Source organism: Schistocerca piceifrons, chromosome 1 (genome assembly GCF_021461385.2).
Source record: "Schistocerca piceifrons isolate TAMUIC-IGC-003096 chromosome 1, iqSchPice1.1, whole genome shotgun sequence".
Lineage (NCBI taxonomy): Eukaryota > Metazoa > Arthropoda > Insecta > Orthoptera > Acrididae > Schistocerca > Schistocerca piceifrons.
The window spans coordinates 408,038,705-408,064,053 of record NC_060138.1 but is presented as its reverse complement, the minus strand read 5'-3'; the positions used below and the strand labels follow the sequence as shown (position 1 = coordinate 408,064,053).

Sequence of the window (25,349 nt, the reverse complement as noted above, 5' to 3'; positions counted from 1 at the left end):
CTGCTGCCCCCTGGAGTCTGCTTTCGTCTCCTGCTTCGACAATTGGATTTTGCCCTCCCTACCACCTTCAGAGAGGGTGAGAGCCCGACACCACCTTGGCTCCTGGCTCCGGTTCACATTCATCTTGACCTCAGCTCGCTCCCGAAGGAGGGTACTCCGGATACAGTGTATTGCTCACGGTTTGTCGAACTTCGTGTGCGACTTGCTGGTAACACTTTTATTTACACTGATGGCTCCAAAACTGACGATGGTGTCAGCTGTGCCTTTGTCGTCAGGGACGTCACCTTTAAATACCGGCTCCTCGACCAGTGTTCCAGCTTTACGGCCGAGCTTTTTGCTCTCAATCAGGCTGTTCAGTATGTCTGCTGCCACCATCATTCTCCATATGTACTCTGTTCTGATTCACTCAGTGCTCTTTAGAGCCTTGGAGCTCTATATCCGGTCCATCCCATGGTGCAACGGATCCAGCAATCCCTCCATTCTTTTGCTGATGATGGCTCTCCTGTTAGCTTTATGTGGGTTCCAGGTCGTGTAGGAGTGCCTGGGAATGAGGCTGCTGATGCTGCGGCCAAGGCTGCAGTCCTCCTGCCTCGGCCAGCATCCCTTGATGTCCTACATTAGTGGGGTTGTTTGTAAGAGGCTTGTGTCATTATGGTGGGATACTTGGTCGTCACTTGAAGAAAATAAGCTCCGGGCCATAAAACCATTCCCAACAGCTTGGACAACCTCCTCCCGACCATCTCGGCCAGAGGAGGTCCTTTTGGCCAGGTTGCGGATTGGGCATTGCTGGTTTAGCCACCACGTTACTCGCTTGTGACAAGCTGGGAGATGTTTCTGTAACCATCGTGCCTCATAAGAGCTTAAATATGGTCCAGGGTATCATATTTCACAGGGACCACTGTTCTCCATCTTTACCATGCTCTGGGCTTGTCCAGACTAGATTATGGTAGTCAGGTTTATGGCTCAGCGACTCCTTCCACTCTGCAAAAACTTGACCATGTTCACCATTGTGGGGTGCATCTGGGTACTGGTGCCTTTCATACTAGTCCTGTTGAGTCTCCTCACAGAAGTGTGGATTCCCCCTCTACAAATGTGTTCGACAGTTGCCTGACCATCCCATGTACACTGTTCTCTTTGCAGATGAGGGATCTCTCCCTCCCGACAACCGCCCATGGGTGAGATTGCCAGTTGGCATGCATCTCATTTCCCTCTGTCGGGGTCTCTGTGTCCACTCACAGGAAGGCACCTCATGTATTTCCTCCTGCATGCCCCTTTGGATGGTGCCCAGTCTACTGATTAGGACTGACCTATTCCAAGGTCCTAAAGTATCTGTCACCCCTATGGTTTTCCAGCATCTTGTACGTACCGTCCTTGCAGAGTTCCAGGGTGCCATTATCTTTTACACTGATGATTGTAAGACAATAGATAAGATGGGATATGCTTCCACACCTCCTACTGGCATAGAACACTATTGCTGAGATTGTGTAGTGTGTTCACAGCAGAGCTTCTAGCCATTCAAAGAGCCCTCCATTTTGTGTCTCGGGCCTCACTCCACAGTGTTTCAATTTGCACCTGTCAGTGAGCAGCCTGCAGGCTATTGACTGATGCTACTTCCATCACCCCTATATATCTGCTATCCATGATCTCTCTGCCCTTGGGCTTGCCACTTACTCAGTTGTCTTTCTCTGGTTCCCAAGTCATGTGGGCATCCTAGGGAATGAACTGGCTGAGCGTTTGGCTACAAAAGCAGATGTGTACCCCCACCCCTCCATTCCATTTCATGATTTCAGCTGCAGATATGCGGATCTACATCAAATCTCTTTGCCCAAAACTGGAATGACATCCGGTGAGCTGCTGCTGATAGTAATAAACTCCACACGAGTCTACTGCAGTTGGGCACTCTTCCTTCTGATCCTCTTGGAAGAGCCCTCCGTTTTGTGTCTCGGGCCTTGCTCCACAGTGTTTCAGTTTGTACCAGTCAGTAAGCAGCCTGCAGGTTATTGACTGATGCTACTCCCATCACTTGATTCATGTGAAAAGGTTTCCGACGTGATTATGGCTGCACTACGGAAGTTAAGACTTTGAATGTGGAATGGTAGCTGCAACCAGATGCATGGGACATTACATTTCGGAAATCATTAGGGAATTCAGTATTCAGAGATCCACAGAGTCAAGAGTACTCCGAAAATACCGAATTTCAGGCATTACCTCTCACCACGAACGATGCAGTTGCCAACGGCAGTCTCTTTATGACCGAGAGAAGCGGTGTAAGCGTAGAGTTGTCAGTGCTAACAGACAACCAACACTGCGTGGAATAACCATAGAAATCAATGTTGTACGTATAATGAATGTATCCATTAGGGCAGTGCGGTGAAATCTGGCGTCAGTGGACTGTGGCAGCAGACGATCGGCGTGCCTTTGCTAACAGCACAACATTGCCTACTGTACCTGTCCTGGGCCCGTGCCTGGTCAGATATGTCCCGATTTCAGTTGGTAAGAGCTGATGGTTGGGTTCAAGTGTGCCGCAGAATTTGTCAACACAGCACTGTGCAAGCTGATGGTGGCTTCATAATGGTGTGGGCTGTGTTTACATGGAATGTAATGGACTGGGTGGCCCAGCTGAACCGATCATTGACTGGAACTGATTATGTTCAGCTACTTTGAGACCATCTGCAGCCGCTCATGGACTTCATGTTCCCAAACAGCGATCTATATTCTGTGGATGGCATTGCGCCATGTCACTAGGCCACAACTGTTTGCGATTGATTTGAAGAATATTTTGGACAATTCGAGCGAACGATCTAGCCACTCACATCGCCTGGCATGGATCCCACTGAACATTCGTGGGATATAATCGAGAGGTCAGTTAATTTACAAAATCGTGGTTCAAAAATGGTTCAAATGGCTCTGAGCACTAAGGGACTTAACATCTGTGGTCATCAGTCCCCTAGAACTGGGGACGGCTATAGACACGACATGGCTCAGTATTTCAGCAGGGGACTTCCAACGACTTGCTGAGTCCAGGCCAAGTCGTGTTGCTGCATTATGCTGCGCAAAAGGAGGTCCAACGCACTATTAGGATGTACCCCATGAATTTTGTCATCTTGGTATTCATTAGTTGACTGATGCGAATTGTGAATCATTGATACTGTGATCTTAGAATACTTGGTTTCTTCGTTTTGTGAAGTGCATAGTTTTACATTTCTTTGCATACCAAGCATGTTGGTAGAATTTGTTCCACAATGGCGTGGGCTGGGCTGGTAGGATTAATAATTAGACCCATTCGTTAGCCAGGCAGTTTTAAAACCTATAAAAAAGTTTTACTGTGTTAAATGTTATCCAGTGTGTGTGCTGGCCGGTGTGGCCGTGTGGTTATAGGCGCTTCAGTCTGGAACCGTGTGACTGCTACGGTCGCAGGTTCGAATCCTGCCTCGGGCATGGATGTGTGTGATGTCCTTAGGTTAGTTAGCTTTAAGTAGTTCTAAGTTCTAGGGGACTGATGACCACAGATGTTAAGTCCCATAGTGCTCAGAGCCATTTGAACCTTTTTGAACCAGTGTGTGTGGATGTCTCATTTTGAGTTTAGTTTTTAAAGTAATTAAACTTCACTTCGTTTGTGTCTGTATTAATACGTCAGTAAGTAAAACAATTGATGAAATATTCTCAGGTTATCAGTTGAGTTGTGACTTCATGTTATTGCGACGTTTTGACAAGTTTCCTACTTGTCATCTTCAGAAGTTCCAGGTTCATGTCTAGTTCATTCCTTCATAGCTACTGGATAATAGATTCCTCTGCCGAGGGCCCAGTGGGTGCGTCAATTGCGTACCTCCGGAAGAGATACCATGGCCGGTGTTGGGGACTTGGGGGGTGGGGGTGTTTGGAGGATGTCTGGAGAGACTGTCGAGTTCTTATGCTGCCTTTCCATTTTGCCCGTTGCCTCAGATTCTTTCGCATCAGAGCGTTCCTGACGTATTTTTGCGACCCACATGGAGCTTAGTTGGCTACATTGTCATGTACTCTTATTTCCATTCTCTCTCTGATAGCCAAGCCCAGACCCGTTAGTGTGGCAAAGCAAATTTTTCAGTTAAAAAACAAAATGTGACCTTTTTTGATGTTCTGTTTTACCACTGCAGACTTGCATATTTAACCGTGACGAATACTCCTCACAGATTCTGAACAGTAGTGCAAGGTGGATTGGTGCATTTGGCTGATGTACTGCCTACCACCCTAGCATCTGATGCTGTAGACGACAGGTGCTCTTAGTCTCCAACTGATCGAAGCGTAGTTTCGGATTTAGGTGTCAAGAAGAAAATGGTTTTATGTTGTTATTCCATTATCATAGCAGTAGTGGCCGTGGGCAGCCCTGGATACAGAAGGAACCACAGGCACTGAATTTCGTCTTCTGGATTGTTTTCTTTCTTGGATCCTGAGGGCGAATCATACTTGTGTCCCCAACTAACAGTTCTTGTCAACGATTTTGCGCAGATACTGTAACTCAGAAGGCAGACTTTCCTTGTCACATGTGTCTCGCACTCTATCTGGGTGGTGAGCACAATGAGAATTGTGTTTCATGAAATGTTGGTAAATATTGCTGTTCACGTACAGATCTGTAGACAGAATGTCCGATTGTGCCATCTAGATTCTCCTTTGTGAGAATGTCTAGGAACAGTAGACATCCGTTTTTTTCCATCTCCATAGTGAACCTGATGTGTATGCTGTTATGGTAACACAGGAATTCTTCACTATGTGACCACATATCTGTAATACCGATTTTGGCGTCAGGTGAACGGTTTCGAAAGCTATTGCCTTGAAGTGTTAAATATGTGGATTAGGAATGCCGTGCACGAGAGGAGATTGCATGACTACTCCGTCTGTTGCATGGGGGCTTAATTATTTAAGTGAAAATATTTTTAGTATTAGTAGCTGTCTGTCCGGTTACGCAGTCCCATAACCGGTTGGCCCTGAGTAGTATTGGTATGCAATCTGACTGCATAGAATAACAACACAGAATGAAAGGAAATTTCCGTTAACACAATTAAGTCCCCAGCAACTATAAAAGCTACGAAACAACTACTACGAAACAACAAGGTAGAAGTGTAACTGTTCTGTGTGTGGAAGTGTGATTCAACGTACACATCTGGCACGGTTCTTCCTCAATAACACAAGATATTTTAAACACCATTTACACTGAAGTAATTAAAAAAAACAGGAATACTATAATTGCACATAGAAACCAGAATTACACTCTAATACATGAACACAAGCCAGATGCTTTGTTGACTGAACCTGTGACCAAGAGACATTGTTAGTTAGGAAATTTGAAATAAAAATATTTTGTTTTATTACCTCATATATATTGACGAAAAATACACTCTGATCATTACATCATCACCAATCGAACAGCATCGGCTGTCTAGCCCATCAGAACAACTGCACACGACATGCTCACAAATAGTACTGCTATCGACATCCTCTCAACAAGCACTGACCACGGCAACCTCTGAACTACCACTGCCCACGGTAACTTCCGAACTACTACAGCCAGTGGAGGAGGCGGAATAAAACTCTTTTGCGCAATCTCTGGCGCTGTGACTCAGTGTAGCCACCTTTCATATGCCCCTCCTCCACGGCTAGAATTTGATATTTTTGCCAGCATTGGTGGTAAAAATAGCACCAAATCCGTACAAAAAAATACAGACAAAAATAAGATATAATATTAATAAGTAAATATCACATAACTAAATGAATTTGGGCTTCGCACTGACCCTTCAATAACTTAATATATAAAATACAGTAAGGAATACAAATGCTTGCATACATGTGATTTTACCTAATAGTTTACACAAGTTTCATTCAATCAATGGCACCAGCATTACATAAGATTTCATCAGCAGTATTTAAACAGCTCCAACAGTGGCACCCAGCAATGGCGAGCAGGCACAGACACCAACAAGTGACATTATCTCAGTAGCAGCAGTTCCATCAGTGGCACCCAGCAATGTTGAGCAGGTGCAGACACCAACAAGTAACATTATCTCAGTAGAAGCAGTTCCATCAGTGGCACCCAGAAATGTTGAACAGGTGCAGACACCAACAAGTGACATCATTTCAGTAGAAGTAGTTCCCACAGTGGCACCCAACAATGTTGAACAGTGCAGGTAACAATCCATAATATTCACTATCACTAATTAAACAGTTCATCACAGTTCATCAGCAATAATTAAACATTTCCAAGTGGCACCCATCAATGTTGAACAAGTGCAAGTAACAGTCCATAATGTTCACTATCACTAATTAAACAGTTCATCAGAGCTCATCAGCAGTAATGAAACATTTCCAAGTGCACCCACCAATGTTAATACGTGTAAGCATGAACAACAGTTTGAATGCACACGCAATTGGTTTTACAAAATTATTATCAATGCTCTTACACTAAACATACAAATTATAATAAACACCCAAATGATATCAGATAGTCATATTAACTATTACAAATACACAAATATCAGTAAACCTACAATATTTATGGGTGTCAGTGCAAGCCACAACAAACAAGTAAAATAATATTTAGGAGAGAGGTTGGTACCAATTATTTGGGATTGGGAAAGGAAAACACACTCATCTTTCATCCACATTTAAGTACTACTGTGTAATTGAATAGTGTTAACTGTGTAAATGAAATTGTCATAATTTGATGTTCAACATGTGTATTAAGTAATAGTGGCAACAGTGTATAACAGTCAATAATAGTTAGTCAACATCATAGTCTTCATGTCAAGACCAATGTTTGCCACGCCAGATCAAAATGTACAGTTGCTGAACAACTGTCAGTGTGCCAAGATATGCAATTACTTCCTCTCTCTATTATATACATATATATATATATACACACACTCCTGGAAATGGAAAAAAGAACACATTGACACCGGTGTCAGACCCACCATACTTGCTCCGGACACTGCGAGAGGGCTGTACAAGCAATGATCACACGCACGGCACAGCGGACACACCAGGAACCGCGGTGTTGGCCGTCGAATGGCGCTAGCTGCGCAGCATTTGTGCACCGCCGCCGTCAGCGTCAGCCAGTTTGCCGTGGCATACGGGGCTCCATCGCAGTCTTTAACACTGGTAGCATGCCGCGACAGCGTGGACGTGAACCGTATGTGCAGTTGATGGACTTTGAGCGAGGGCGTATAGTGGGCATGCGGGAGGCCGGGTGGACGTACCGCCGAATTGCTCAACACGTGGGGCGTGAGGTCTCCACAGTACATCGATGTTGTAGCCAGTGGTCGGCGGAAGGTGCACGTGCCCGTCGACCTGGGACCGGACCGCAGCGACGCACGGATGCACGCCAAGACAGTAGGATCCTACGCAGTGCCGTAGGGGACCGCACCGCCACTTCCCAGAAAATTAGGGACACTGTTGCTCCTGGGGTATCGGCGTGGACCATTCGCAACAGTCTCCATGAAGCTGGGCTACGGTCCCGCACACCGTTAGGCCGTCTTCTGCTCACGCCCCAACATCGTGCAGGCCGCCTCCAGTGGTGTCGCGACAGGCGTGAATGGAGGGACTAATGGAGACGTGTCGTCTTCAGCGATGAGAGTCGCTTCTGCCTTGGTGCCAATGATGGTCGTATGCGTGTTTGGCGCCATGCAGGTGAGCGCCACAATCAGGACTGCATACGACCAAGGCACACAGGGCCAACACCCGGCATCATGGTGTGGGGAGCGATCTCCTACGCTGGCCGTACACCACTGGTGATCGTCGAGGGGACACTGAATAGTGCACGGTACATCCAAACCGTCATCGAACCCATCGTTCTACCATTCCTAGACTGGCAAGGGAACTTGCTGTTCCAACAGGACAATGCACGTCCGCATGTATCCCGTGCCACCCAACGTGCTCTAGAAGGTGTAAGTCAACTACCCTGGCCAGCAAGATCTCCGGATCTGTCCCCCATTGAGCATGTTTGGGACTGGATGAAGCGTCGTCTCACGCGGTCTGCACGTCCAGCACGAACGCTGGTCCAACTGAGGCGCCAGATGGAAATGGCATGGCAAGCCGTTCCACAGGACTACATCCAGCATCTCTACGATCGTCTCCATGGGAGAATAGCAGCCTGCATTGCTGCGAAAGGTGGATATACACTGTACTAGTGCCGACATTGTGCATGCTCTGTTGCCTGCGTCTATGTGCCTGTGGTTCTGTCAGTGTGATCATGTGATGTATCTGACCCCAGGAATGTGTCAATAAAGTTTCCCCTTCCTGGGACAATGAATTCACGGTGTTATTATTTCAATTTCCAGGAGTGTGTATATATATATATACTGCTTATTGATTTAACAAAGTGTGTGTGTGTAGACAATCTTCCTTCCACTTGAGTGTTCTAGTCTGCCATCTTCATCCTCCTTGTTCCATATAAACCAACAGAAAAATATGCTCCTCACTTACTTCACCTCTTATCCACCAAAACTCCAATAATTATCAGCATCACATTATCTTAATACTTCAATAATACCTTTTACGTCGATACATATAAACCTTATCAACAACATCATTAACCTTACCTCTTGTCCACCAAAACTCCAATAATCATCAACTTCACACAATCTCAATACCTCAATAATACCTCTTCAATACGTCGATACATATAAACCTTATCACCAATATCATTTCACTTCCATAACAACTCTCTACTCTAGTCAGTCTCCTCGAACAAGTACAGATATAATCCTAGTGCAAACTTCAATTCATCATCCCATACAATCTGAAGACCCAATGTCGACACACAACCTCTGTGTAATCCATCTGACCCAAATCTTCTACTCATTATGAATTATAAAATACATTTTGGTTACCTTGTCCATCATTAAATAAAAGAAATGCATACATGACTTCTAACAGCCTTTAGTTTGAATAACTCTCAGTAAGTACGAGTACAGAGTGTGAATGATCATAACATTTCAGTGTGTACACCACTTCAAGAATCATGGCAAAACAGAAGCAAACATGTGGAGCATTTCTTGTGTCAAGTGTCACTTGCTATTTCAATTGGTCACGAAGAATGCAGTGTAATAACTGTCAATGGTCTAAACCTAGTGTTGGTATGTCATGTCGCTAGCTTCCTTCCTATTAGCATAAATTTATACAGCTTCCATAAAACCTCCAGCTCATGTGACTTCAATGAAGTTTCTTGTACCAACGTCGTTCGAAGAATTATAGCAGTTAATTTTCTTACCTTAAAAATATAAGGCACTGAGCGTAAGCAAAACATGCAATAGCGAGTAAATATACCAGTAGAGAACAGAATGTTAACAAGTGGATGTAGCACAATCCCTATAACGAGGCTCCGCCAAGCAAACAATCTATAATTAATACCATAGTGTGACCTAAACTCCATGTTCGTACACCCTATATCAGCATTTCTATATACCAAATTAAAGAGTAGTTATGACATCAAAGCAGAAATGTGTAAATATGCAATCCATACGCAAAGCAGCAAATATATATCTTACATAATAAACAGGTCATTAGCATCATATCAGCATAAGCAAATAAATGTTAATATGTAATCTTAATAAGTAAACATGAAGGCGCAAGCAGATAAATCACAAAGTATAACTTACGTACATAACCATATCAGCACAACTAATCAGGTGACAATTATAATTTAAATAAATAAGCACAGCAGGCACATAATAAAAAAATACGACATCAGTGAAAAAGTAGAGCAGCCAAGCGATGCATAATATACATAAGTAATAACCCTGTTCATTAATAAAACATCGTCAAAATCAGCAAATGTACGCAAGCACGTCGCTTCACAAGTAAATTCATAGAACATAAAATTTAGCACAAAGTATAAATCATGTAATAGCGAGCAGCAAATTATGTCTAAAGTACGTACCTAAGTGGAAATATGTTACCTGAAAAATAAACTCAATTAATAGTTACCTTTTCAGTTTGTTTCTTCTTCGAAATTACATTCTTCCTGAAAATTTCTCGATAGCAAGTCCTCTTAACGTCGGACACACACAGAATTTACCTGAAGTTCTTAAATATTTCATACAACCGTATCCTGAAAAATACTGAATGTTAATAACATTTATCAAGTCACTATAGCTTTATACTGAATTTAATCAGAGAAATTAGACTGTGTATTTGTTTGCGACTGTCAGTGCATTCGCACTGAGAGCTCGATCAGCTGTAGGTACGCGTGACGTAGGAAGTAATTGTTTGCGGTCAACACGCAGACTTGACTGTTGCTTTGAGTATGTGCCGCTGCCAGAACACGGCGCGGTATCCTTGTATTCTCTGCGTGTTTACGTATAACTGTTAGTTTCTCGAAAGTATGTCATTCCACAAAAATTTTAACGTTCGATATGTGATGTATTCCCTTAGAGCGCCGAGATTTAAGAGTTTCTACTTCGACAGTGTTATCATGAATAATTTAGTGAACTCTATATGGACCGTTATAAAGCAGAAAAAATTTGCGACACAAGCCTTTTCCTTTGTGAGACAAACGGTGAGACTTAATTAACACCTTTTGACCAACTGACAAGGTTTTTAAACGACCAGGACGTTTAGCTGATTTCTCTCTTCTAGCAGCCGCAGATGCAATATTTTGCAGAGCCAGGTTCACAACTTCCGAATGCCGCAGTTTCCGTGCAGGCGGAAAAGGAACGATTTCAGAAATGCGATTGTCAGTGCTTTATTTTTTAATATCAATATAGGCGGTAAAGAAGTTGAATCATTACTGAGTTCATTCAGAATGTTTTGAAAAATATGAAGATACTGATCCCACGTTCTGTGATTGATTGACAATAAAGTCGATACAATTTATTGATTTCCTTCATCCATCTCTCTGAAGCGTTAGATTGAGGGTGAAAAAGTGAAATGAAAATTGGTTCAATCTTACGACGCCGTAGAGTACGAAGCCAAATTTTAGAGCGAAACTGTGATCCATTATCTGATATAACCTTATCAACATGTCCCACTTCTTTAAGAAAATGTTTGATGACAGCATTCGATACTGAACGAGCTGTTGCTTTGCGTAAAGGTGTAAAACACACATATTTTGATGTCAATTCCACTGCTACCTAAATGTACGCAAAACCATTAGTAGAACGAACCACTGGACCGAACAAATCGACTGCAGCCATCTCCTTTAATTTCGCTGGAATGATAGGAAACAACGGTGCTCTGTGAGAAATAGTTGGCGGCTTAGCCTTTTGACATAATTTGCATTTGGCAAGAACAGATCGAATACGTTTTTCCATATTACTGCAGTAGCAATTTTCTCGTAATTTATGAAAGCATTTTCTGGGACCAAAGTGTGCATAACTGAAATGTGTATACCAAATCAATTTATTAGCCCACTCATCAGGAATGCAAACTAACCAAACAGAGTTGTTGACCGATTTTCGTTTAAAAAGAATATCATTGCGAACTAAATAATACTGTCTAATCGCAGCGCTTTGCTTTCCATCCACTTCTCCTTAATGTCCTTCCAGATTGGATCCTTGTTTTGCTCCTTAGCGATGTCCTGGAGCGAAGACGAAATAAAATTTTCAAACGCAACACCTTGAATATAAATCAAACAATAATTGTTTTCTTTGCAGTCCTCCTCAGCACTTTGTTTCAAACCCATAGGTGCACGTGATAAAGCATCAGCAATAGTATTTGGAGAACCCTGTATGTAAACAATACTAAAATCAAATTCCTGTAGATACAGCGCCCATCGTGACAATCTTCCATGAGTTAATTTTGTTGACATAAGAAATTCCAGAGCTCGATGATCGGTGTAAACCTTAGTACGTCTGCCATACAAAAATATGCGAAATTTTGTGAAAGCCCAGACAACAGCCAAGGCTTCAAGTTCCGTAATCGAATAATTCTTTTCTGATTTAGAGAGAACACGACTTCCAAATGCAATAGTTTTCTGTACTACAACGCCGTTTTCTTCTCTCTTGAAATAAGTGTGCACCTAGGCCTTTGTATGATGAGTTCGTCGCCAAACAAAAATCTTTAGATAAATCAGGACGTGAAAGAAGTGGAGCAGCAACTAAAGCATCACGAAGTTGTTCACATTCTGATTGAGCTTCCTCATCCCAACACCAATTAGAATTCTTTCCAGATAGTTCACATAAACGAGGTGTGGCCAAATCGTCCAATGTAACAAAGCGTCTAAGAAAATTACAGACACCAAGGAAACTACGAACATCACGTTTTGTAGCAGGAACAGCATAATTACGAACAGCGTCTAGTTTCTCTGGATCAGGAAGAATACCTTCTGTAGAAATAATATGACCAAGAAATTTCACCGGAGAACGACCAAATTCAGATTTTTCCAAGTTCACTGTAATGCCAACTCTTGCAAAAATACGTAATAATGAATCCAAAATTTTGTTGTGCTCACTCCAAGAACGTTTAGCAATAAGAATATCGTCTACATATGAAGTAATATTGTCACGAAGATAAACAGGTAAAATTTCGTTTAAACTACGAATGAATGCTGCTGAAGATACAGTTAAAGTCCAAACGGTAATTTCCGAAATTGATAAGTTACCAAAGGCTAAAAAGGCAGTTATTTTCTACAATCAGGGTGAAGTTCTGTTTGCCAAAAACTTGCGCGCATATCAATCGTGGATAAAACTTTAATTCCATGGAAATGTTGAAGAAGTTCATCTAGATTTTGTGGACGGTCAGTTTCAGGAATGATTATATTATTTATCTGTCTGGAGTCCAGAACCAAACGAATTGACCCATCCTTTTTAAGAACGACGAGTAATGGGCTGGTATAAGGACTGACTGCTGGCTCAATAATGCCTTGATCTAACATGTATTGAAGTTCGCTCTTAACCTTGTCTCTGTAAGCCAAAGGAATAGCGTACGTTTTCCCCCGAAATGGTGTGTGTTCTTTTATTTTAAATAAATATTGTAAGCCTTGTATAGTTCCTGTGTGATGACTAAATACTGTAGCATGTGAAGTCAAAATTTGGTGCAGTTCTTCTCTTGAGACGTCATCTGGCACATCAGCTTTCTTAACCTTTCCATTAATTAATTCTTCGCTATTAATTATATCATCCATCGCGTCTCTGTATCTATTGTCGTTGTCATGAATGAACACATTTTCGTCATAATGCTCAGCGAAAACATCAGAAGTAAGAAACCTTAAACATTTTGTGTCTGATTCAGATTTCGTTACACTCGAAAAACTTCAAACATATCGGCATTCCGGCAACAGTCAAGTTCGCACTTCCTTCCTTAAAGTTTAAAATTGCCTTATGTGTGTTAAGAAACTCCATACCTAATATGATTTGTGTACTGAGTAATGGAACAATAATAAAATTAGCAGAAAATTCATATCCTTGACAAATGAAATTTAAGTTGGTCTGTTGTTTGACTTCCACACTTTTTCCAGAAATAGCTCCTTGAATTGTAGTTTTAGAAACAGGTAACACAGGACAAGCAATAGTTCTTACACATATACGAAAAACTGATTCACTAATAACATTCAATGGGCTCCCAGAATCTAAAACAGCAGTAAACTTATTCTTACCCACACATACTTCAATAACAGGATGTAAAAATGCTCTACATTATTTTCGTTTTCGTCTAGCAAAATGTGTCTCACGTCTTCCAGGCGTACGTAGTGTAAAGTCGTAGTGTCATTACTTTCTGAACCGTCTATATTGCTGCCAGAAGCCGAAGCTACAAGTCATTGTCGATTGTTTGCGTCACGTCTTTGATTATTCGCGTTATTTCGCGGATCAATTTCTACGATTTGCATTTGTCTCTCGGAATTTCTGTCATGCGGAGGATGCCAGTTAGGTCCCTCCTGTCTGTTAGATGTAAATTCTTGGTTGTGTCTGTTATTAAAATTTCTATTTTCCTGTCTATCTGCATCACTGCTTCTTGTGTAATTTCGACTGTCACTTCTGAAATTGTTATATCTACTACCCTGGTTATTTCTGTAGTAAGAATTTCTATTGTTGTATGAATAATTTCTGTCTTGGTGATACCGATTACTGTTTCCGTATGATTGATCATTCCGGTAGGAATTTCCGTTATTATAATTGTCTGTGTAATTTCTGTTAGAACGTCTGTTATTGTCATAAGGCTGGTATGTATTGTCATGTCTGTTTCGTCTGTAATTCTCAAAATTACCCATATAACGTCCGTTCCGATCATTATCCCTTCTCTCTGAAAATCTATTGTGATTACCGTTACTGAAAAAATTGCAAGAAGTCCCGTCGTCATTGTCATACTCAAGTTCTTGTAGCAAAGCCTTAAAAGTCTCAATGTCGTCTTGACATCTTCCGGCTAAAGCAATTTGTCTTATCGATTGTGGCAGCTTAGTTAAACAAATGCGAATTAATTCAGTCGGGCTATAAGGTTTGGAAAGGAACTGATTCTTTCGAATCATGTCTTAAAAGTATTCTGCTGGCGTGCGGAACTCACTGTTTAAAATTACTCTGCATAATACGACTGTGTTTGACTCTGTCTTGCGTGTTTCCGGACCAATATGCCGATAGAAATGCATGGTAAAAATCATTTAAATTATTACACTCTCTAAGTCCGCGCATCCGCGTCGCCGGTTCGTTTTCTAAATATCCACACACAAATTCCAGTTTGTGACTTAGTGGCCAATTTGGTGGAAGTGCGTACATAAATTGATCTAACCATGAACCTGGATGTATGTCATTCTTAGAATTGCGAAAGATCTTAAATTTCCGAACAGTTAAAAAGTGTTTATAGTCAAAGTTTTCTTCGCCTCGTGGCGACAAAGACCTACCGCGTCTGTCCCAGTCCGAATGTCGATTATTGTCAAGTTCGCGCGCCTGGCGGTCTCTTGTTGCATCTCGTAAATGAAATAAATTTTCTTCAAAGCCCTCTATCTGTGATTCTAAATTTCTTCTACTGTCCTTTCCTACGATTTCGCTTTCAATTTGTTTGACTTGCTTTCGTAACGCCTCAAATTCCCTTTTAACGCGTTCATTAAATTTTCCCTGATTTTCAACATGTTTATTTATGTTCTGGTACTCTTCTGTTTCTGCAAATTGCAATGGAGCTGTATCATCTGAATCTCTGTCCCCATTTAAACTAAAACTTGTCAATTTATCTGAAATCTCAACTCTTTCCGATAAGTCTGTTCTTTCTGTTTATTTACGTCTTCCGTAAGTGTCGCGACTCGGGTTTCGGTATTGACACATTTAGTAGTTAACTGTTCATACTGTTGCGTTAGGTTATTTATTCTGTCGATTGGTACTGATTCCTCGATTCTTTCATATATTTCTTCCTTATCGTGTGCACATTGTAAATGTAACTCTAAAAATTTTTGTACTATCACGCGATCTCTTTCTTCCTGTTCTCTATCCTGCTCCTTTTGTCTAATTTCTATTGAAATTAATCTATTACTGAGAGCATTCAAAATTGTTTGTACTTCTTCTCTAATTTCTTTCTTTAATTCATCTTTAATGTTTTTAAAACATGTCCCTATTCGTGAGTCTGACCGTGTTTCCATTGTTCCCATACCAGTTTTAATTGTTCCTATCTGTGAGTCTAACCGTGTTGCCAATGTTCCCATCTGTGATCCAAAATTAAATATAGCACCCATCAACTGCTCCATATTAACTGGTTCAAAATTCTTCTCGCCCCTAACATTTCCCGTAAAACTAACGTCATAGCTGTATAGCTATCTGTGTTCGATACTATTTCAGAATCTCCTATCGTTAATCTCATATTCTGAAAATTTTCCGATTGTGAAAAATTTTGAACTGGTTCCGGACTATTTTCCCGGTTTATTAAATTGTTTTCTACTTCATCATTCATCATACTGTTCTCCTGTGTTGGCGAGTTCGCCATGTTAACAATTTCGTCATTCTGACTATCCATCATTTTTGCCTTTTTCATCGATCTCGTAATCATTTACAAAACATACAAAACTCGTCACTATACGAAAATAACACACGCCTAACGAACAATTAAGACCTTCACAACTGCACAAAATTGTCAAACCCGTGTACGACTCATCAAAAAGTAAATTCCACAAAAATACCATCAGAAGAATGACAAGACAACTACAAATGTTCAATTACAAAATCTATACACGCAATAGACTACAATTACTAAACTACAAATTACTACGACAATACTACTGTCTGCTTTTTTTACTATCAAAAGAATTCCAAGGGACGATCCGAAGCAGCGGTCGCTACGTGCATGGGGGCTTAATTATTTAAATGAAAATATTTTTAGTATTAGTAGCTGTCTGTCCGGTTACGCAGTCTCGTAACCGGTTGGCCCTGAGTAGTATTAGTACGCAATCTGACTGCATAGAATAACAACACAGAATGAAAGGAAATTTCCGTTAACACAATTAAGTCCCCAGCAACTATAAAAGCTACGAAACAACTACTACGAAACAACAAGGTAGAAGTGTAACTGTTCTGTGTGTGGAAGTGTGATTCAACGTACACATCTGGCACGGTTCTTCCTCAATAACACAAGATATTTTAAACACCATTTACACTGAAGTAATTAAAAAAAACAGGAATACTATAATTGCACATAGAAACCAGAATTACACTCTAATACATGAACACAAGCCAGATGCTTTGTTGACTGAACCTGTGACCAAGAGACATTGTTAGTTAGGAAATTTGAAATAAAAATATTTTGTTTTATTACCTCATATATATTGACGAAAAATACACTCTGATCATTACAACATCACCAATCGAACAGCATCGGCTGTCTAGCCCATCAGAACAACTGCACACGACATGCTCACAAATAGTACTGCTATCGACATCCTCTCAACAAGCACTGACCACGGCAACCTCTGAACTACCACTGCCCACGGTAACTTCCGAACTACTACAGCCAGTGGAGGAGGCGGAATAAAACTCTTTGGCGCAATCTCTGGCGCTGTGACTTAGTGTAGCCACCTTTCACTGTTCATAGAACTATCCACCAATTGGAAGAAGATGGTTATGAGCGTGTGTATTGAAGCAGTTTCACCTGTCATTGTCGAAGTGACTCTTTAGTAGTACCATGGAATCTTCTAGCGGCACTTTTGTAAAGAGAGGCGTGACATCGAAGTTGACTGTCACCATTGTCCATACATCTCTCTTGAAATTCTTTCAGGATTGTGTCGAGTTCTTGCAGTTGTGTGGACAGTGACCCACGAGACGTTTTAGTAGCCGTGTCAGATGTTCAGGTAGGTTATACGTTGCCAGATTTATAGTGCTCACTATCAGACGTAATGGGACACACTCTTTGCATATATCTGGGAAATCATAAAGCTATGGTGGCAGCGGCGGTTTGTAGGACAGCACTCTGGCCATATCCTTGTCTAGGCCTGAGTTGTTGGTGAGTGAGATGACGATCATTGCCACAGCTGGTGTACGGTCCTTTTTCACTTGCTTGTACTCGTATGCCAAATCCAGTTGTAGCATCACAATCTTCTGTCAATAGTGATCTAATTTTAACAACACTCTCACATCGCCTTTGTCATCAGCAAGGACGACTGTGTCATTGTCCTCCCAGAGGCCATCTATAGCCGCGAATTCTGCCTCTGAGACGTTATTCTTCAGTATTTTGCCTTTGTGGAGGATTCTGCAGATCTCCCTTCTAACCTCTTCACAGCTTGCTCAATGCTGTTGATTTCACTTTTAGGTCATGTTTTTGGAACTAGTGTAAAATTTAGACCTAATGACAGAACAGATATTGTCGCCTCATCCAGTTCCTTTCTAGTGATATGGATAACTAACTACAGTGGTGACCATCTGCGTCCATGACAGCCTGGAACCGAACTAGAGATACCATTTCAAAGTTATTCGCAAAACTTCTCGAATGGTAGACCATGGAATGTTCAGCTGTCATAACACAGCTAATGCACTGCTTGAAGATTGCACATTGTGGCCAGTATTCTCAGCCAAGGTGAAAGTAGCTTCAACAGTTTGTGGTGCAATTGGCCGCCGGCCTCTCCCTGGAGCAATTCCCAAATATCAGTTAATTCGAACTCCTAAATCATGTTCTGCAGCCCCAGTACAGAATAGTGACCTCACCACATTCCTTTAATGCTTCGAAACTTGCAGCTGTGTTGTAATGTGGCAGAATAAATGGTCAGATTTGCACCTTACATGAGAGCTTCATACATCACAACGTTAAGGTGAATATGACACCTAACTTAATTCGGTGGTAATGAGCAAATTTACCTATCAGTATGTAATGCAAAAAGGGATGACACTCAATCGACAATAATAAACACACTATTCCTATAATGCATGTTTGAGCGGAAGGTGAAACAAGCAGTGAGAAGCGTTTTCGTTTGGAATTCAGAGGGACAAAGGCAGAGGCAAGGCCGCGCTACAGGGGGTACCACGGAAACCACTTAAAGGGGTGTCCTAGGCCGAAAGTCAATGACCGACCAGGTGACTCAGACGGGGAGAGCGAGTATAATGGCCCATCTGAGGGAGGAGAGGAAAGAAATCATTTAGAAAACTGCGTTTCGGAATTCCAAATGGGTACGAAACAAGACCAGTGACGCATTTTCGATCATGTGTCCAGCGAGTGGTACACAGGAGTCAGTGAACGCATTTAGGCGTCTGGAACTGGCACAAAACATCCGATTGGCGGAAACGCGCTAGGAAGGAGGAAAAGAGCCAGAGTTCTGACGCAATTTAATGTTAGGGACCTTGCAATTGGTAGAGATTGTTTCCGCAAAATAAGAGGAATGCTCCTATTGGCCCAAAAAAGCCGTGATGTGAAGAACGAAAGAACCCAGGTGGGGAGACGGTTCAGCTATGAATAAGAAAAGACGGAAATTTTCGTGGACTCTTCTCTGAACTGGCGTCAAGTGCAGAACGGAGCAAATAACGCTCTGTATGATGCAGAGGAGTAATTTGTGTGAACACTGCGTTCACAGCGGATGATATCCAGCTAGACATTAGTTGTAGCATCGTTTAGATCCAACAATGGAGAAACAAACTGCCAGTTAGTTAATTGTTCTTGTGAGAACTGAGAGGCATTATAATATGCACGCTGCTCCAACCATGCACGTGTATATCGCCACATTCTAAGACTGAGTACATGTTCTCTCGCCTAACGAGAAACATAGGGAAAGTTTCTGCTGGAACTTCAGCAAAGGTGTAATTAGTTTTATAGGAATTTCAGCGGAAGAGAGAGCGACCTAGCAGATGACAGCTCATCGCAGCTTAAGGTAAATGTGTGCAGAGGCGTAAACTTGTTGGTTCACCAGCTTGCGTCCACTGTAAACTCGAGTGACCTTGGGTAATGTTTTGCTCAATTTGTCACATAGCTAACTATCCACCGTAGACTTGATTGTCATCCTAAAAATAGTGCCGAAATTTGAGCCAGAATCGGACGATTTTTGTAGTACTGACCAACATCATAACATAAGTGTAGGAACAATTGTGTAAAGAAACTTCTAGTTAAACTTTAATATTGTCGTGTTTAGGATAATTTAACCTTCTGAGGGTTAATATTTAATTTTGTTGTGTTTAGGATTATTTCACTTTTTGATGTTGACAAGATGCGTTATCCTGACAACTGTTTTTGTCACATTGAAAACTGTGTAAAGGCGTTCATTTTTGTGCTAACATTGTGACATTAAACATGTCATTTCTACTTACACAGTTGTCTTCAATCCTAGAATAATTAAACCACAAATATTGCAAAGTATAGTGTTTTTTATAAGAAAAAGTTTACGAGTAAAGTCCTGTTCCCCTTGTCCAGACCCAAGTTGACTGACTGCAACTGTAATGCACACTGATGCTTCTTTCAGTCCTTCGTCGCCGTACCAATACCATCGCGTAATGGCAAGTCGTGACACTATCATACCTATGAAGTTGGGTACCCATACAGGAATCAGTTTTCCGTCTACACTGCCTCAAGTAGCAGAAGTGTAATTGTAACCACCCTCTAGGTTAGTGAAACCTTAACACTGAAGTTGACAGCGCAATATGCGTTAGAGTAATTTGGATATCTGCATGACTGCAAGACTCTCTGTTACGTCCCATTTTATTGTTTTAGAGCAGTGCATCTCTGCGAGAGGCGTTCGGATGGCCAGCGGGTGGTCGTGAAGCGTGTATCCATCTCGCAGATGACTGACAGCGAACTGGCGGTAAGGCTCCCTGCGACGCAAATTTCGCACACTTCTCGTTGCAAGGTACATGCTTTCTATGCTAGAGTATAGACTAAAGGGTCCCAAGCTTTTCTTGCCTCGTAGACTACATGCCAATTGTTTTGTTCTGGGTAAACCCTCTGCCTTTCATACACTGAATTTCTACAAATTCATCAATTTCAAATGTGTTTTTGATAGCTGATACAGTGCCACTGACTTCTGTAGGTTTAACTATAAAAGTGTCGAGTAGAAAACTTACTGTTTATTTACACGACACAAAATGCGAATTTAATAAAATTAATACATAAATGCTTTTAGTAGGAGCAAATTTTTTGTTTGGCTTCAGCTTTAGTTAGATGAACGTTAAACCTCCTCGTTCAGTGATTTCCAAATTTTTTAAGAAGACTGGCAACGGTTCTGAGAGCCCTTTCCAAGAGTATTAAAAATAAAGCTATCAAAAACTTTCTCGCAATAGTCCATAATACAGTATAAGTAACAGGTACCTCTATCTGAAGGTAGAATCGCTTATATCCCTTTCTACCTTAAGTTACTCGTTAGCGCTTATTCCGATCATTTCTTCTTATAATACTACAGGGATACAGTCCCAGACTCCTACAGTCGTCAGGACACAGCCGGACGAGATGGGGTGGTGAGGTCCTAATTATGCTTGAGAGCGCCAAGGAAACATCATTATCAATAACACTTTTGTTAGGCGAGATACAGGATTGTCTTCCAGTACATCGGTTTCTTCAATACCACAGTAAGAATTGAGCAAAACCATCCTTAAAGCTAGTCAAAACTCAATGTGAAAGACATTTAAATGTTGGATGTAGGGTGAAACGAAGTCGTCTAAGAAGTCTGTCTCTAACAAACTGGGGAAACGGGGGAAAATTCGTGCCATCCAATGTTGTGCTTCGTTAGTTTAATTCTGACGGGAAAAGCTTTTATGATGGCCTTCGTTTTCGTCAGATTTAAACTGCCACATTGTTACTGCAAGTTAACTCCATTAAATTTAATAAACAAATCCGTTAAATAAGGAATGTCCGAATCCTACTTGATTAAATTATTTTGTCAAATTGGATCTTTCGCATACAAAAGTCACAAAGAGTGAGATAAATCATGTGCCAGGGACGCCCCTCGTTGCATCAACTGCATGGACGACCACGCTGCTTCCTCCAGAGATTGCCCCATTTTTAAAGATGAACGAATTATTCAGGAAATCTGAGTGAAGAAAAAGGTGTCTACCTTTGCTGCTCGTAAGTTATTCCCTAGTAGAAAACCCATTGTCTTCCCAGTGCGAAAATATAGCACTGTCCTCGCCTCTCCTCGACCTACTACGGAGGTAGCCATGCAGACTTGCGATCTCACCTTTAGTGCCACAGTCGTCAGATAGTCAACCCGAAGATCGCTCGTTCCATCTCCCCACTATCACCCGCTCACTCTAAGACTCAATCTTCATCGGCTTCTGCTAAATCACAGGCACGAAAATCGGACGCTACAACTCCCAAAAAAGAGCCTACTGGTGAAAATTTTTTACATGCCCAGACCTCACAACCATCAACTCCTCCTTCATCTCAACATCCTGCTTCCAAGAAGGCTCATAAGAAACAGTTCCTCTCCTCCTCCACCATGGCGTGTGTCTTCTACAGCGCCACCCAGTTGTAGCTGCCTTCAGCTGTCTTCCATGTCGCCAAGATGCACCACTGGTGGCTGGTCAACCAGCCTATCACTGACGGCAGCAGCTGCCCCCGAACAACCCATGGATCAGAATCTTCTGCCTCTGGCTGAATGCCATTCCACGCTATCGGCCACCGGCTCTCAGCAGTTGCTAAGTTGACGGCAATCATGGCGAGATTTTTCCTTTTTTCGTCCATCCTATGTGAAGTCTCCATTGGAATATCTGCAGAATTTGCTCCAATCAGGATGAACTGTCAATCCTCTTACGATCCTACTCCCGGGTCATTTTCTGTCTTCAGGAAACAAAGCTACATCCCCATGATCTTCCCTCATTTCCAATCAGTCTGGTTTGATCTCCCCTGTGTTCCTGGTATTCCGGCACATGGGGAATTATGATTCTTCTCCACAATACTATCCATTATCACCCAACCGCCTTACAGAGTTCCTACCAAGCTGTCGCTGTACATCTTTCCCTTTCTGGATTCACCTTCCCTCTCTGAACCATATACATTCCATCATCCACACCATCATCCATACCAATGGCAAGAGTCGATCTCCATCTCCTTGGTCAGTTCCCACCCCCCTATTTGCTGGTGGTAGACTTCAACGCCCACCACCTGCTTTCGGGATCTCTGCTTCCTTGTCCGAGAGGCTCCTTATTGATTGACCTCTTCCACTTAGCGGATCTTGTTTGCTTCAACAGTTGAGAACATAATTTTTGTCTACCTCCACGTTAACTTACTCTCATTTAAATATTTCGATCGGTAGTGTTTGGCTAGCTCGGCGCTTTGAATGGTTCGCTCTTGCTGATAGACACTCGAGTGACCATTTTCCATGAGTCCTCAGATTACAGCCACAACTGCCATCTATGTGCCCAAGCCGATCGTACTCTTTCCTCCTTCATAGCAACATTTAATGACAGTCAATTTCCTAGGACTGACGATCAGGTCACTCACGTTATGGAAGCTATTCTTGCAGCCCAGGAACGTTCAAAACATCATACCTTCCCTCTGCCCCAGCGTCCTTAGTGCATTAGTGGAACAAGGCATCCCGTAACGCAATACACGAGGGGAGACGTGCTCTTCGCGTTTTCCATCATCCTACGTTGGCCAACTGTGTCTGCTGTAAGCAGTTACGTGTGCGATGGCGATGTAATAGCAAGAAAAGGTAGGATTTCTTCACCAGCTACTTCAATATCTTTACTCCCTCATCAGTTGTTTGGAAACGAATTCGACGAATATCCGGCACATCCAGTTTTTCCCCTCATGTCGAGGGTACCTTAGTGGACCCAGTCGAAATCTCTAACTCAATGGGTCGACACTTTGCTGAGATTTAGAGCTCTTTTAATTACCCAACAGCCTTTCTCCTGAAGAAACGGGTAGTGGAAGAGTGACCTCTTGATTTTTCTTCTCAAAATGGCGAAAGCTAGAATGCCGTTTTTTCTATGTGGGAATCCAGACATGCACTCTCCTCCTCTCGCTCTTCTGCACTGGGACCTGATGGTATCCGCGTCGAAATGTTGCTGGATCTCTCATACCCTAGTCTGTGCTACATGCTTCACCTTTATAATCGACTTTGGGTCTACAGTACCACTCCCAGAAGATGGCCATTCCTTTTTGGAAACCGGGAAAGGACAAACATCTCCACTTCAGCTATCACCGAATCTCACTCATGATTAGTGTTTGTAAGGTTTTTGGAGCATATCGTAAACTGCCGTTTAGGCTGGTGGCTGGCGGCGGCGGCGGCGGCGGCGGCGGCAGCATCTCTGTGGCATTCCTCTGGATTCCAGGGCATATTAGTATACACGGAAACGAGGCAGCCAATATAGCAGCAAAGGCTGCTGTCTCTCTTCCTCTGCCCGCTGTTCACATGGTTCCCTTTGTTGATCTCCAGAGCGTTTTATGTCGTCGTGTTGCTCTTTTGTCACACGCATTGGTCGACACTTCAGAATAATAAATTACCGTACATAAAACCTTTTCACTGTGCTTGGACATCTCCCTCCCGGCCTCATTGTCTGGTGGAGATAATTTTAACTGGACTCCTGACTGGGCACTGTCCTTTTAGCCATCAACATCTTTTAAGTGGCGATCCTCCGCCCGCTTTGTCCCCACTGCTCTCATTCGTGAATGATGAGACAACTTTTACTTCAGTGCCCTATTTTAATCCGCTATGAACTCGTTTACAGCTATTGCCTGATATATCTTCCCTTTTAGCAGATGACGTGTCCTTGTGTTTGTAATTGTTAGTGAGATATCAGTCATTCGAAGATCTTTTCGGGGAAAACAACCCCCCTTCAATAGCACTTGTCTAAGATTTTCTTTCATTTTTAGTTTCCCCCCTTCTTGAGTTGTGCTCCCATTGCTGCTGATTTAAATTCCTATTTTCACCCTTTTCTAAGCCACAGAATGGGCGCTTATGACCATAGCTGTTTTGCGCCCTAAAACCTTAAAGAATGTTAAAATTGGAATCGTCATCCAGCACCAAGACCCGCTGAGGCTTTCCTGTAAGAATTCCATATATTTGGAGGGATCATTCGAGGAAACAGACGGCAACACTACCCTGGGATCCAGGCTTAAACGTAATGTGTTGGCGTTCGTGTTTCAAGAGATATGCTATGAAATAAATGGATCTGAGATCGACAGTACACATAATGTTGGCATAACGCTAACCCTTAAAACATGTGTCGCTGCATCACTCACGGATTTGAATGGTTTAGAAAATGTGGGATGGTTCATAGATGATACAAAGAATAGAACAGTTGCAGAGTACAAATGATTTACTGCATGCATATCTCTAAAAATGCTTATGGACTACTTTGAAGACATGAGGCAAATTATTATACATGCTAAACAGGAACTCATTCTGGTACGGAGTGCGACAGATAATAGCTCATACCGTCAAGGAGCTCAAGAGAAGAATATGATCACAATCAGCAAGATAATATGGTAGCGGTAGTGAGTGAGGGCCTATGTGTTGTGCTACTCCAGCTGGTGTGCGTAAAGGGCGAAGATACATTCGGAAACGATCTCAGATTGCCACATGGAATGTGCCCAAGTTTTTTATTGTTGTGGCCAACAGTGACGAAGCCGGCAATAATATAAATTTTGCGCAAGTTCACAAAACCTTACGGCATTTCCGAATCGGCTGTATTCCGTATTAACAGTGCAGTAACATCGTCAGAATCTCTAGACGTGTGCACGTGTTTTGATTCTCCAAGAAAGGGATATAAATTAAAACGGAAATTTACAAAATCTGACGAGTGTAACAAAAACCTAATTTGTAGAGCTGTACTTAGATACTACAACACAGAAGACTATCCGTCGGCTACAGAAATCCAGGGTGATCTCCGTGAAAAAATTTATTACTCTAGTTCAGAGAACTCCGTTCTTTGTCTTCTCCGCACACTTCGTTTTTGATTCAGGTGTTCTGACAGCCAAAAAATTTTAATGGAATGCAGAGACATTGTAGCAGCAAGAACGAAATTTTGTGTAAAATTCACTTATTGCGTGCTGAAGTCTTG

The 25,349-nt window shown here is 42.1% G+C and overlaps 1 protein-coding gene across 1 annotated transcript in view; it reads left to right on the top strand.

The window, feature by feature from the left end:
• The window catches only part of LOC124711733 (serine/threonine-protein kinase Nek8-like), a 146,559-nt gene that overhangs the window by 59,329 nt on the left and 61,881 nt on the right, over positions 1-25,349 (top strand). Inside the window, exon 2 of the mRNA XM_047241946.1 lies at positions 20,062-20,152. Within this exon, the coding sequence (XP_047097902.1) occupies positions 20,062-20,152 (91 nt within the window). The remainder of the gene's footprint in view (positions 1-20,061; positions 20,153-25,349) is intronic.